Raw genomic sequence first — 13504 nt, forward strand, 5'->3', positions numbered from 1 at the left:
GCATGAAACAGGGGGTGTGTTAAACGGAGGTCTATTGACGTTTTTGACCAGCTGGTTGGATTTCTTTTTGTTTTTGTTTTTTTTTTTGCAGTACCTGGTGTGTAAAAGAAAGCTGGAGAGTAAAAAGGAAGCCCTGCTGATCCTCTCCAAGGAGCTAGACACATGCCAGCAAGAAAGGGACCAGTACAAACTCATGGCCAATCAGCTTCGGGAGCGCCATCAGTCCCTGAAGAAGAAGTACCGGGAGCTGATTGTACGTGTTACGTCACGGCGATGTTCTCGTGCCCTCTTTAAGATAGAAAGTGGGTTACGCTGGAATTAAAATTTTAAAAGAAAAAAAAAAGTGACGATTTTAACACACCAGTTCTTTAAAAAAAAAAAAAAAAAGTGGGGGGAGGCTCACATTCAAACAGTTCCAACATGGAAAAATGAAGAAGTGAAAGTTGTCACCCCTGTTTCCGCCACAACCCAGCCCCAGTCGCTAGCAGGCGTTGTGTGCTTCCGGACTGCCTCCTCTGGCATCTATGAAAACTCATACAAATGTATTTGTACCTGCCTCCTTCTTAGTTTAATCGTATGGGCCTTTTCATTGTTTTTTTTTGTTTTTTTTTTTTTTATCATTTTTATCACTTTTTGTTGTTTCTTTTTCTTTTTACCTTTCTTTTCTTCTTTTCTTTTTTTTAAGTAATCTCTACACTCAGGGTAATTGGGACTAGAACTCACCACGTGGAGATCAAAAGTTGCTTGCTCTACCCACTGAGCCAGCCAAGCACCCCTGTTTAAAGAGGATTCTTATTACAAATCTGCACCAATCCAAAAGCAGCTAGCCACATGTGATTATTTAAATTCCATTTCAAATTAATTAGAATTCAGTGAAATTGAAAACGCCGTTCTTCAGTCTCGGCACATTTCATGGGCCCAATCCCTGCCGGATACCATGTGGGACTATGTGGATGTAGAAGAGTTCCATGATGGCCACTGTGTGGGGACGGTGAGATACTGAGCGTTTCCATCATTGCAGAGTTCTGCTCATCCCCACTGTGTAAACATAGTCCCAGAACTTGCTTTTCACTCAGTCCTTTGGTCATTTCTCTAGGCCATACCAACAAATTTAACTCCTTTTTAAAAATAGTTGCATAGTAAGATTTCCATAATTTCTTTTACCTTTCCCTTATGCTGGGCATTTAGAGTCACTCTGGGTTTTTTTTTATGTGGCAAGATTGTTAAGGCTGCAGATTATACTGAGATGGAGGGTACCGATGGTAGAGAACTAGATGCATTCCACTTTTTTTTCCTCACAACGTTACGATCTCTGTTTTTGAGTGCTGACCTGATGGCTCACATTTAGCCATCTAAGCTGGGGTCATTGAACTCTCCTGAAGCAGAAATAGAATAGGAAGTTTCTACATGATGTTGACTTATATTCAGGCAGCATGGGAGAAAAGAGTACTGGTTTACTGAGCATTTATGTGTCACCTGAGTTCTTTTTATTTCCCGGTGGCACCAAAGGGGTGGGGGAGGGGAAAATGAATCCTTTAAGACAGAGAGTCTGAGAAGGTTGCAAGTTCTCAGTTAATTCTCTTTTTCTCTTTTATCTTGACCATATCCTATCCCCTCTTCCCTACCGTATCCCCACCCCCAACTTGTTCTGCCCATGGAGAAAACTCAAGCATGTGTGCATCCACTATTATTCCTTTAGATCTAACATTTAAAAGAGGGATTGGACTCAAACCAAATGAAATACTATCTCAGTTTTGGCTCTGCTCAAAGATAAATCCAGTTTTTCATGTATTTACTTGGTTCATATGGTTTTAGAAAGTATCTAGGTTTGGTCCTAATTGGAACTGATTTCCTAGAGGTTTTTCCAAAATAACTGGTTCAGTTTATACTTAATTTTTAAAAAAGCATATGTGAGGGATGCCTGGGTGGCTTAGTTGGTTAAGCATCTGCCTTCAGCTCGGGTCATGATTTCAGGGTTCTGGGATCGAGCCCCATGTTGGGTTCCCAGCTCAGTGGGGAGCCTACTTCTCCCTCTTCTCCCTGCTCATGCTCTTTCTCTCAGTATTTCTCTCCCTCAAATTAAAAAAAAAAAAATCTTAAAAAAATATATTTGAATTTGGTTCAGCACACTATTGATTGCAGGGGGAAGGAGTGGGAGGGTCTGAATTTAGTTTGGAGTTTTGTTCAGTTCCCTGAATCTAAGCACACTTTTTCTTTTTTTTTTCTTTTCTTTTTTTTTTTTTTTTTAAGTAAAGTGTAACATTTCTTTCTTTGTAGGATGGAGATCCGTCACTTCCCCCTGAAAAGAGGAAACAGGTAAGCCTTATTCCTGAAGTTTGGTAACTCTTGGATTGTTCATACAGATGCCTTACAATGACTGGGGTGTGAGGGGTGTCAGGGAATCCAGAATGTATAGAGAACTTCTCTTAACTTCCCAGAATCCTTTTGTGTTACAGAGTGGGGAACAGGTAGTAGAGAAATGCTCGCTGAGAAGAGGGATTGGCGGTTGTGGGAGTGATGGTGTGGAAGGAAACCCAGTGAGGTCTAACAAGGGGAAAGAGGGCATACCAGTTGACAGCATTCCCTTTCTTGTTGGGAATCCTGTCAGGAGCCATGAGTTGAGAGCTCAGGGCTGTCACTCTTTAGCATACTGTTCATGGATGGATTCTGTTCTCCCATTCAGCCTCTACCATTTCAGGCTTTTAAAACCATCTTACCTCGTGCTCCCTTCGGCAACACTTATACTAAAACCATCTTACCAGCAAAACTCATATGTTCTTTTCTACTAAATGATAGCCCACATCATTTATAGGTGAATCCATTTTCCCCCCACAGATTTCAGATACTTAATTTGTTCATTGAACAAATCTTATGTATTTGTAGATCTGTTTCTGAACTTCCTGTTTTGTTCCATGGAGCTTCCTGTGTAGTCCTGGTGTTGTACCACATTATTCTATGGGTTTTGGCTTTGTAATACTTGTGACATCTGTTTGGGATAGTCTCTTTCCCTTTGCTCTTGCTATTCATGTGTTTCCTATTTGTTACTTTTTCCAGATAAAACTTACATTTTATCAAGCCTTCCTCTCATTCCACCAAAACAAATGAACCAACCTATTGGTATTTTGATTGGGGCTTTGTTAAGTTTTTAGATTAATTTGGGGACAGTTAAGATTTCTATAACATTATGTCCAGGAATATCATAAATCATATTTCCTTTAATCCAGTTGCATTCATACATACATACATATTTATGTTGTTGTTTTCCAAAGGTATCTCTGTCAGACCTTCCCTCAACTTGATAATTGTTCTCTACTGACATGCCCTGAAATACAGCTTTTTATGGGGTTGAAGCGAGCCCAGATGATGGTGATGTTAATGCTATGTGTTCCACGTTATGGAGAAGCCTCTGCCTCAGAGCAGGTCTTCAAAACTAGAAAATGAAGATACAGGAATTGCTTTGTTTCTTCATAGCTGTAATGGTTAACTCAACATCCTGTTTTTGTTCATTGACTATATACTTGACATCACATGTAAACTTGTTGGGTCCATTTCCTTGAGATTTTTGATGCTGAGTAAATAGTATGCCACAAACACACACACACACACACACACACACACACACACAGGACTTTCAACCTTAAACAGCAACACAACTCCTTCCTTCAGTTACCCCTTTGGTTATTTAGTACTACTCTTTCCTATACTCTCTTTCTATTTTATTTGATTGTTTTTTACCACTCCAGGTTTGATCTGAAGTCAGATTTTGCTATAGAGCTGATTTTTTTCAACAAAATTACAAGAGTTTAATTTTATCATGAATGTCTAAAAGTTGTCCTTAATCTGGAATTACTAGATGTTTTTGTGGCTTTTGGTGGCTAGGAACAGTCATCCTTGTTGAAATTTTCAAGTTTGTTAGTATTCATGAAGGAGTTTTACAGTTTAAGTGAATTCACGTCCCATGACTTTATAATAAAAAATTTACATTGACCAAGGAGAATCTGAAGAATTCTAGTGAGTCTGTCAAGCTGCATTCATATAGCTCTGAAAAAGCAAGTACTCTGTCCTCAGCGACGGCTTTTTAGATTCGAGTATAGCATTCAATTTCTGTTCCTTTGGGATTTGTACAGTGGTGTGATTTTGGCACTATATCCTTCCTGCCTGGTTTGGAACCTCTGACTTGCTGCATGAGATAGGATGGGTTGGGGTGCCGGCAACCGAAATTCTGAAGTGTTTAAACAATAAAGGTATCAATGACTTTGCAAAATCAGAAGTTCAAAGGTAGAACATCCTACTTCTCCATTATGTGTACTTCTCTCCACTGTGCCACACTTAGCAAATAAAACACAGGATCCCTAGGGGGTGCCGGGGTGGGGGCAGAGTCAGTCAGGCATCTAACTCAAGAGTCGACTCTTGATCAGGTCATGATCTCAAGCCAGGAGATGGAGGCTGGTTTTTGGCTCCATGCTGAGTCCCTGCCCTTATGAGCATGCACAGGCCCTCTGGCTCTCTCAAATAAATAAATAAATCTTAAAAAAAAAAAAAAATACAGGACAGTTGGGAAATTCGGGTTTCAGATAGACAACTAAAATGTTTTTAGGATAAAAGTATGGCCCTTGGGCTACCTGGGTGGCTCAGTTAGTTAAACATCTGCCTTTTGATCTCAGCTCAGGTCATGATCTCAGGGTCCTGAGTTCAAGCCCCGTGTTAGGCTCTACATGGGACATGGGGTCTACTTAAGAAAAAGAAAAGAAAAGAAAAAGAAAAAGTATGACCCATGCAATATTTGGGACAAATGTATGCCAACACATTATTCATTATTTATAATTCAAGTTGAATAGGGCATCCAGTATTTTATCTGACCACTCTACCACTGTGCCAATTTCAACACCAGCTTTCTCTTGAAGAGATAGAGAACTCTTGAATTTTCTCTTAGAGATAGAGAACTCTTGAATTTTCTCTTTCTTCCTCTTTACTTAGAATAAAGAACTTCACCTTTTTCTAAGGCTAGTTCCCCTAAGCATGAGAGGCAAAACCCCCAGCCATGGAACGGAAGTGCTTTTCTCCATTCTAATTGGGTTAGTGTAGGACATGCTCCCATTCCTGGTCTACTGACATTTACCAGGAGAGTGCCATGTGTTCACTGGCTTTGATTAATCACCGAGGATAGAAGAGCTGCTAGGAAGCCAGCAGTGACACTGTAAATAACTGTGTGGCCTTGGGAAGTGTCTGAGTTTTAGCAGTCTCATCCATAAAATGGGGATAAATATGGTACCTACCACATAGTGGTGCCAGCAGAGTCCTCCCCATGGTGCCTGGCAAAGGGTGAACACCAATAAATATTTTTCATCCTTTCCTTCTCCACCTAATCCCCCTTAAATTTTTTTTTTTTTTTAATCAGTGATATAAGAGTGTGTTGAATCTGCCCACCATGGCCCTTGTCAGGACCATTTTGTTTCCATTTGGCAGGTTAAAGTAGCTGGGGTCCAAGAGGGGTTTCCTGGCTCATAGGACTTCAGAGGGTTATTTGAGCAGAGAGCAGGGAGGCAGAAATGCAGCCGGGGCTTTGGCTACCCCAGCTCCCTCTTCTGCGCTCAGCAGCCACTGTTTCTTTCTGTGAACCTGCTTTCTCTGTAGAATGGGAAATGTGACTCCACATCTTTGATCTCTAGAAAAAAGTTGCTCCTCAGTCCCAAGCGAGAGCTCCTCTAGGCCAGGCTCAAGCCAGGGGCCCATCTCAGGGTTGGCCAGGCACAGCCAAGCGTTCTATAGACACAAGAAGGCTTCTACTGTTGTCATGTTAAGGGGTGCTGGGTAGGCAGACATAACTGTCTGCTCCACACGCCTTCTTCACACGACCTTGGAATGACCAAGAGTAATGATGGCAGCCAACCTTTTGGAGTGCCCTCTCTAGCCATGTACAGACCCTGTGCTCGGCATTGTGCTATGGATGAGCTCATTTAGTTCTCACCCAGCCATGTGAGGTGGGTGCTCTCATTAGTGTCGCCATCTGACAGATGAGGAAATTGAAGCATATGGCGGTCAAGGAAATTACCGCAGGGAAATGACGTAATTCATTGGTGTTGGAGCCAGAGTATGAACCCCTGCCGTCCACTCAGAGCTCGTGCTCTTAGCCACATTGACTCAATACCTATTTATGGAGCATCTCATGGGGGTCTTGTGCTAATTTAGACAGTGGGGACACAGGTCTGAGAAAAGTCAGATCCAAATCCCCGAGCTTCTGGAACTTGCATTGTAGTTAGGGTGACCACACCTTTGTTTCCCCAGGAACATCTCCATTTTATCCTGGCATAATTTGTATTAGGGCTCCTTTTCACTCTCCAGAGCCTGTTGGTTTAGAAGATAAATAATATAATTACTTTAATTCTAGTAGAGATACTATGAACAAACAATAAACAAAATAATTAAAATAAATCAGATGTAATGGACATTGATGTTATGGAGAGAGAAATACAAATTCTCTCCCAAAGCAAGGAAGAGAATTCTGCCTTAGTGATGGAAGAGATGTCTTGATAAATAGTGGGGAGAAATAGTTCCAGGATTTGAACATATAATGAATTTTATCCATTCAAAATATGTTTTTAAAATTTTATTTACTTTTAGTTAATTTATAGAAACATGTGACTGGTTTTTCGGCAGTGAGTGTTAAGATGCCTTCTTTCTTAGCTCGGTGTGGAGACAAAAATGCACCAGTAAGTATTTCAGTCCTGGTTGCAACGAGACTTTGTATTTAGCCAGAGCAGACAGCTTTGACACACATGTGACAGGACTGGAAGGGAGAGACAAAATTATTTTCTTCACTTTTTCGTCTAGCAGGAACGGGGTAAAAGCATGCACTCTGACCTGGTGTCTCCTTTATTAATTTACATGTTTATCATGAAGGCAAGACAGTGGATAAAATATTTACTCCTCCAGCTGAAAAGCAGGTGCACTTACTTAGGCAGAAAGCACTGAAACAAGAGCCAGCTGTCATGTTAACAGATGGGACATGGAGGTCCAAAGATGCACATATTAGAAAAGGAGATGCCACATAGAGCCATTTCATTGCCCATCAGCCTTGTTTCTTAATTGGGAACGTGGAATTTCTGTGGTCTCTACTTCAGTCTGCCTGTTCGTGTCTGCACTCAGAGGAAGGGAGTGCTATGATCATTGTTATGGGCAGGATGTCTGTGTCTCCCAACATTCATATATTCAAACTATGCTCCCCCAGTGTGATGGTATTAGAAGGTCGGGCCTCTGAAAGGTATTAGAATGAGAAGAGGTCATTGAAGTGGAGCTGACACGAGCGGGATTAGTGCTCTTCCAGAAGTCATGAGAAAGCTCGCTTTCTCTGCTCTGCTCTCCGCCCCTGGAGACGGGGCCCAAGAAGTCACAACCGAAGAGGTCCTCACTAGAGTCTGACCACACTGGCTCCCTGGTCACAGACTGTCAGCCTGGAGAACTCTGAATAATAGTCTTCTGGGGTTTATAAGCCCCCCAGACTATGGTATTTTGTCATAGCACCTTGAGCTGAACACAAATGTAGTTGAAGGTTCTTCTCAAATGTAGGTAGAAACAATACCACATCTTTAGCCTCGGTAGTGCTTTGTGCTTTTCTGAGACCATATATGCATGCATGTATGTATGTGACCTCCCAACTGTTTCCCAATGTCACACTGGCAAGTTAGGTCTTACACAAAGTCGCAAGGCAGCGTCGCAGCTCACAGCAGGCCGAAAGAACCCAGGTTTGGCATCTGATCCTACCGATGTGAATTTCACCATTTCACCTGCTGGTGGGTGATCTCTAGCAAGGTGCCTACCCTTTCTTAGGTTCACATTCCTCCTATGTGAATGTAACCATGAGACGCATTCATAAAGCTCCTCTGAGGAACTGGTATGATAGTGTTCATCACGCTCCTTGCCTGGGGCTTGCTAAGTGCTCAATGAATGTTGTCTGGTTTCTGTTTTTCCCCTGACTTGCCCAAGGTCACACAGCCAGTTCATGGAGCAGAACTAAAATCCAGATCTGCTAACTTGTAGTTCCTTGTTCTCGTTCAGGTTTTTTGTTCTATATTCGACTCTTAGACTGAGTGGGGAGGAAGCCTAGTCAACATTTAACTTAACCCATTTTGGAAGCCAGAGTTGAAGTGCTTTGATGTGCTTAGAAGTGGTGGAAAGCCAGAAACAGCTAGGAATCTGTACCTGGTAAAGCCAGTGTTCTTTCTCATGGCAACTAACGGTCTGGTCATAAATATCTTCTTGCCTCTTTTGTCTCCTCCTCAGAGGACAGACCAGAACTTTCATGATTATGGTTCTAGAAATATTGTCGAGGCTTTCTTTTAGAACCTAGGATCTCTTTGAAAACAACTCAATTTCCAATGGCAAATCATGCGTTAAGGAAACTGTGAAGAAATCGTGACAACAGCAATGCACTAATAACTTCTCCTGGGATATTGAAATGAAAACGTCTTCTTGATACTCTAGGCAGAACTATACACAGAGCACTTCTTTCCACTGCAGAGAGAGATCACTACAAGATCTCAAACAACCCTGTCAGTATTTTTCTTTTATTAAACAAGCAGTTCCTCCAAAGGAGACAAAGGAAATTTGAATTATCTTGGGTTAATCTTCTTAGAAGATGGGATTTTTTGGGGTCATGGCAGCACATTCTCCCCATTCCAACTCCTCCTTGAATAAACAATCAAACGCATCTTTGTCTTCTCCCGTTTTGATTTCAAGCCGACATATCATGGGAGGTATTCCTCCAGGTTTAAGAGGGAGACTTTGCTTTCTTCCCTTAAAGAGTGACGGCTTATTTAGATGGTGTCATGCGCCAGAGTGAAAGCCCGGAGAAAACAGAGCATGGGTTGGCCCTTTGTGGAATGGGAAGGAGCCTTGTACTTTTCAGTACGAAAGTCTTTTTGGTTACTCTTATTTTCGTCCCCTGGGGACTGCAAATCAGAGCAGCTCTGTGTCTCTTGGATTTGATGCTCACAACCTAAAACTTCCTTCAAAGATCTCAAGCGCTTTGAGATGTTTCTTTTCACGACTCTTTGAACAGTGCAACTTTCCTGTTCCACCAGGGAAATTGGGAAGAAAACCAGGCCCAGCTTGCCGGAGCCCTCCCGAATGAAGTGACTGTAATTTCATTCTGAGTACTAGAGGGAGAGTCTTGCTATCAGCTCTGTGGATCTTTGCAGGGAGTTTGGGAGGAAGGTGAGAGTGCCCCCCACCCCCACCCCCAATTTATAGATAGGGATGTTTAGGCTCGAGAAATCTAGAGAAATTGATAGTAGGCCAATGCAGAATCATAATGGCCAAGATGAAGCAAACATTCATGTCCACAGCAACCTTCCAAACCTTTGGGTGTGTGTTTGCCTATTGGCCTGGAAATGCATTCATTCGCAAGCACGTGTGTTGAGGTTATGAGGTGGGAGGAGTCTGCCAAGGGCTCCTTGCACAGCCAAAACATATGTATGGCAGGAGCTCTGGGTGGTTGTTTCTGTGTAAATAGGAAAACTGTCACTGTAGCAGAGGTCATCACTTTGGCAGTCGCTATGAATAGGGAGCCCTTGCTCAGCAAAGCAAGTCTCCGTCTATTACTATTTTTTTTTTTTAAAGATTTTTTTATTTATTTATTTGAGAGAGAGACAGTGAGAGAGAACATGAGCGAGGAGAAGGTCAGAGGGAGAAGCAGACTCCCCATGGAGCTGGGAGCCTGATGTGGGACTCGATCCCGGGACTCCAGGATCATGACCTGAGCCGAAGGCAGTCGTCCAACCAACTGAGCCACCCAGGCGCCCTCCGTCTATTACTATTAACACAGGACTCACTATAGACCAAAGCAGCAGAGTCAAAATTGCAATTAAATTTGCTATCAATCATACTGCTCAAGCATACTTGATGTTTCATCAGGCACTTTTTAAAACATATCCTTGTTTAATCTAGTACTCTGCCCTCTCAAAAGTTTGGCTTTAAGGAGTCCACAGCATCAAACTTCTTTTAAAAAAAGACTTTATTTATTTATTTATTTCAGAGAGAGAGAGAGAGAGCACATGTGTATGATACCCTGAGTGCGAGAGAGAGAGAGAGAGAGTACAAGCGGTGGGAAGGGGCAGAGGAAGAGGGAGAAACAGACTCCCTGCTCTAGATCCCAGGACTCTGGGATCAAGCCTGAGCTAAAGGCAGATGCTTAACCACATGAGCCACTCAGGTGCTCCAACACAGCATCAAACTTTTTAACACCTCATGCAACAGCTTGGTTTCTGAGTCTGGTCTCTGTTTCTTTCCCCCTCACCCTCTCTTTTCCTTACTGTTCTCGAGGAAGTGCATAGGTCATGGTTTTACCTGTCTCTCTGGCTCTTACTTAACTTTTTTCCCTCCCACTTTTGATAAGTACTTTTATGTCAGCAATTTGATAAGTACTTTTATGTCACTACTTTTATGTCACCAGGACTTTCTGGTGTACATCATTTTTACATTGTGATGGAGACTAAGTTTTCCATGGCTAGGTTCCTGCAGTGATATGTGTCTAATAAATTACAGAGATTCAGGATGACATGGGGGATTGCCCCTGGAATATTGCCCCTGATGCCTAGTCACTGGTCTGAATTATTTAAGGACTCAGGTGGAAATAGGTGGCCCACCCCTTTTTCTGCTCTTGCCAGTGTCTGGGCTAGTGCAAGGATGGATGATTAATCTTAAACTTTTCATTACTTTCTTTTATTTTGTGTGGGTTTTTTTTTTTTTTCACTCTATACTCTTAGGTTCAGTACATGGGGGCCTGCGAATTTAACTAACAAAAGACAGAAGGGAGAGTATATAATTTTATGGCTATTTTATATGTATGGGAGTTCACAGAAGAAGTGAAACTCAAAGAAGTGGTTGGCTCAGGGGCTTATATACCATTTTAATAAAAGAAAGGGCATTTGGGCTTCAGGGGATGATCAGCTATGGGAAAGTGACTAGAAAATGTATAGGAAGTTAATGGGAGCTAAGGGTTATTTTAGTAAGTCTTGTATAATGCAGATCTTGGGGTGCCCCGAGTGGCTCTCTGGTTATGGGCTGCTTGCTTCTTTCTGGTACGAAAGAGGTTGGGACAGCTTCACAAAGGGAAATTTATGCCCTGCTTTTAGGTAGAAATGGGGAGAAGGGAAGGGAACTCTTTGTATCTGTTGATTCGCAGTTGCCTTCAACTCAAAATATCCTCATGGCAAAGTGGAATATTTTGGAGTGGCATACTCTGATCCCCTTCATATCCATCTTTACTTTTCCTACTTCAGGGAGAAAAATGGTATATAGTGGATCCTTTTCTCCCCATCTGAAGGATTCAGGGTGTTTTTTTTTTTTTTTTTTTTTTATAACTAGTGTCCTGAAATCCCTTCCTTGTGAGCCAGTGTTGATTACTTGATCATTGGAAACAAGGGTCCTTACCTGTGATTGTCATTGCCAAATGTGATTATATCATTGATTTTTTAAAATCTCCCTGCCATCAATTCTTATAAGTTTAAACAGTGTGTTGCATCTAGAGTGTAAACTGTTCTGACATATTTTATGGCACTTGTAGGGGAATCAAAACCCAGTGGTTGAGGCAAGAGCTGGAGCCTAGGATGCAGTGGGACTGGAAGAAAGCTGGATGAACGGCTCCCTTGGCCCATGTGGCTCTCTGTCTTTGTGAGAATGTCTGCCCCCCAGAAGACGAAAGGTTGGGGTGAGATCACACTGCTCTCACACCTTCCAGATCTTTGCCCCCACAATAACCATCAGGATTTGTGGTCTTCATCTCTATGCAGAGAGAATTGCCGTGAGAGTCCTGGTGCCCACACCACGGGCTGGCCTTGGCAGTGCATCTCTGTAGACATCACTGGGTAACTGGGAGTTGACTTGTTCCTCAACGAAGGGGTGTCTGAATCCTTTTGGCCTCGAATGTCCCAGAGACGTTCCCATCCAATCCCGCTAGTCTCTCTTCCCGATCACGATGTTCATGAACTTGCAGCTAGAAAGAGTCACTACAGTGTACAGGTCCTACAACAGATGCTACTGTATTCATTCCCCTGTTATCAGAGCTAAAATGTCAACCTTTCCTGTGGGCCCTGGCTAGATCTGAATATTTAAAAGAGCTTTTAAACCTTTTTATGATTTGCTATTTATGCTAGCTCCTGCCTCAGAGATCTAGAGGAAACGATCTCTCAGTTTGGTTTTCCTTCCTTTCAAAAGCCTTCCCAGGGTTAGGCGGTCTGCCACTTTTTCTTTGACATTTCCTTTACATAGTGTGGCTATTGCCAACTGATGGTCACAGAGTCCTTCTCAATAACACAGAGACAAAACGCCCTGCGTAGCTGATAAATTATAAGCAGACCCACGTGTTAACTTGATGGATTGCTAGAGTGAGCCTGTGTGAGTCATGGGTGTTATTTTTGGTCAAAAGAATCGTGTGAACTTTTCTCCTCTATTTCGAGTGCTTTGAAATGGACTACTTTTCTTTCTTTTCTTTTCTTTTCTTTTTTTTTCCTCTTTAAGGTATATGTCAAGGAATTAGGTACCCTATCAGAGCAGTCATTTTCCAGTTCCCGAAGTTATTGTTTTGGAGTTGAGGAGGTGGAAGGACTGAAAAGACTGAATAGAAATGAAATGTGTGTTGACAAGTCACCCAACCTGGGAAATGTGAAATTACAGCTGAGCGCTTTGAAGCGGGGTGCCTCCCCCACCGTACCGAACAGCGGGGTCGGTTTCAAAGCGCGAGTAGATTTACTCAAACCCAGCATGGAGGCTCTGCGCTCCTAATGGACCACCATTCTGTGGCTACTATGGAAATGCCTGGCTTTATTTTGGTAGAATTCTGTTCAGCCGGCTGCAGAGTAAATAATGGTCAGCAGTCACATCACTGGCCCCACAAATCCTTCTTTCCAGAAGCAGCCTTGTCCTCTGCTTCCCATAGCACTGGAACCTGTGATGTGAATACCAGGTGCCCGCCCTGTGCTAATAGCTAAATAACCTGGCAGCTCTCCAAGCTCAAGGCTTTTCAAAGTGAGGACCCAGGACCATGCCGGGAGCCAGGCAGCTCGCTTCTGGCCCGTGATAAACACAGAAATTGAGGAAGTGTTCAGAAACTTCTGTGGCGATTTGACAGCATGATTTTATGTCTGTTGACTCTACCAAACACTTGGGGGTTTTACCCTGATGCTATTTAAATTCATTTTTAAAGATGTTATTTATTTACTGAGAAAGAAAAAAAACAGAGGAGAGTAAGAGGGAGAAGCAGACTCCTCACTGAGCAGGGAGCCCAATATGGACTCGATTCCAGGACCCTGAGATCATAACCCGAGCCAAAGGCAGATGCTAAACTGACTAAGCCACCCAGGCACCCAAATTTATTTTTCTAGTGATTGATTTTTATTGTATTTTACAAAAGTTCTGCTCTGTGCCTGGTTGGAAATAGAGGACTAGCCCTTCTCCATGGTTGGATCGGGTTGTACTGGTTTAGCTACAACCTGAGGTTGGTGACGGA

The 13504-nt window shown here is 42.6% G+C and overlaps 1 protein-coding gene across 2 annotated transcripts in view; it reads left to right on the forward strand.

Annotated features, from left to right (window-relative positions):
• CCDC149 (coiled-coil domain containing 149) overlaps positions 1 to 13504 on the forward strand; it is a 98282-nt gene that overhangs the window by 32775 nt on the left and 52003 nt on the right. For both annotated transcript variants that reach the window (XM_059164508.1, XM_059164514.1), the window contains exons 2-3: positions 92 to 253; positions 2278 to 2316. In XM_059164508.1, the coding sequence (XP_059020491.1) occupies positions 92 to 253; positions 2278 to 2316 (201 nt within the window). The remainder of the gene's footprint in view (positions 1 to 91; positions 254 to 2277; positions 2317 to 13504) is intronic.

This window comes from Mustela lutreola, chromosome 1 (genome assembly GCF_030435805.1).
Source record: "Mustela lutreola isolate mMusLut2 chromosome 1, mMusLut2.pri, whole genome shotgun sequence".
NCBI lineage: Eukaryota > Metazoa > Chordata > Mammalia > Carnivora > Mustelidae > Mustela > Mustela lutreola.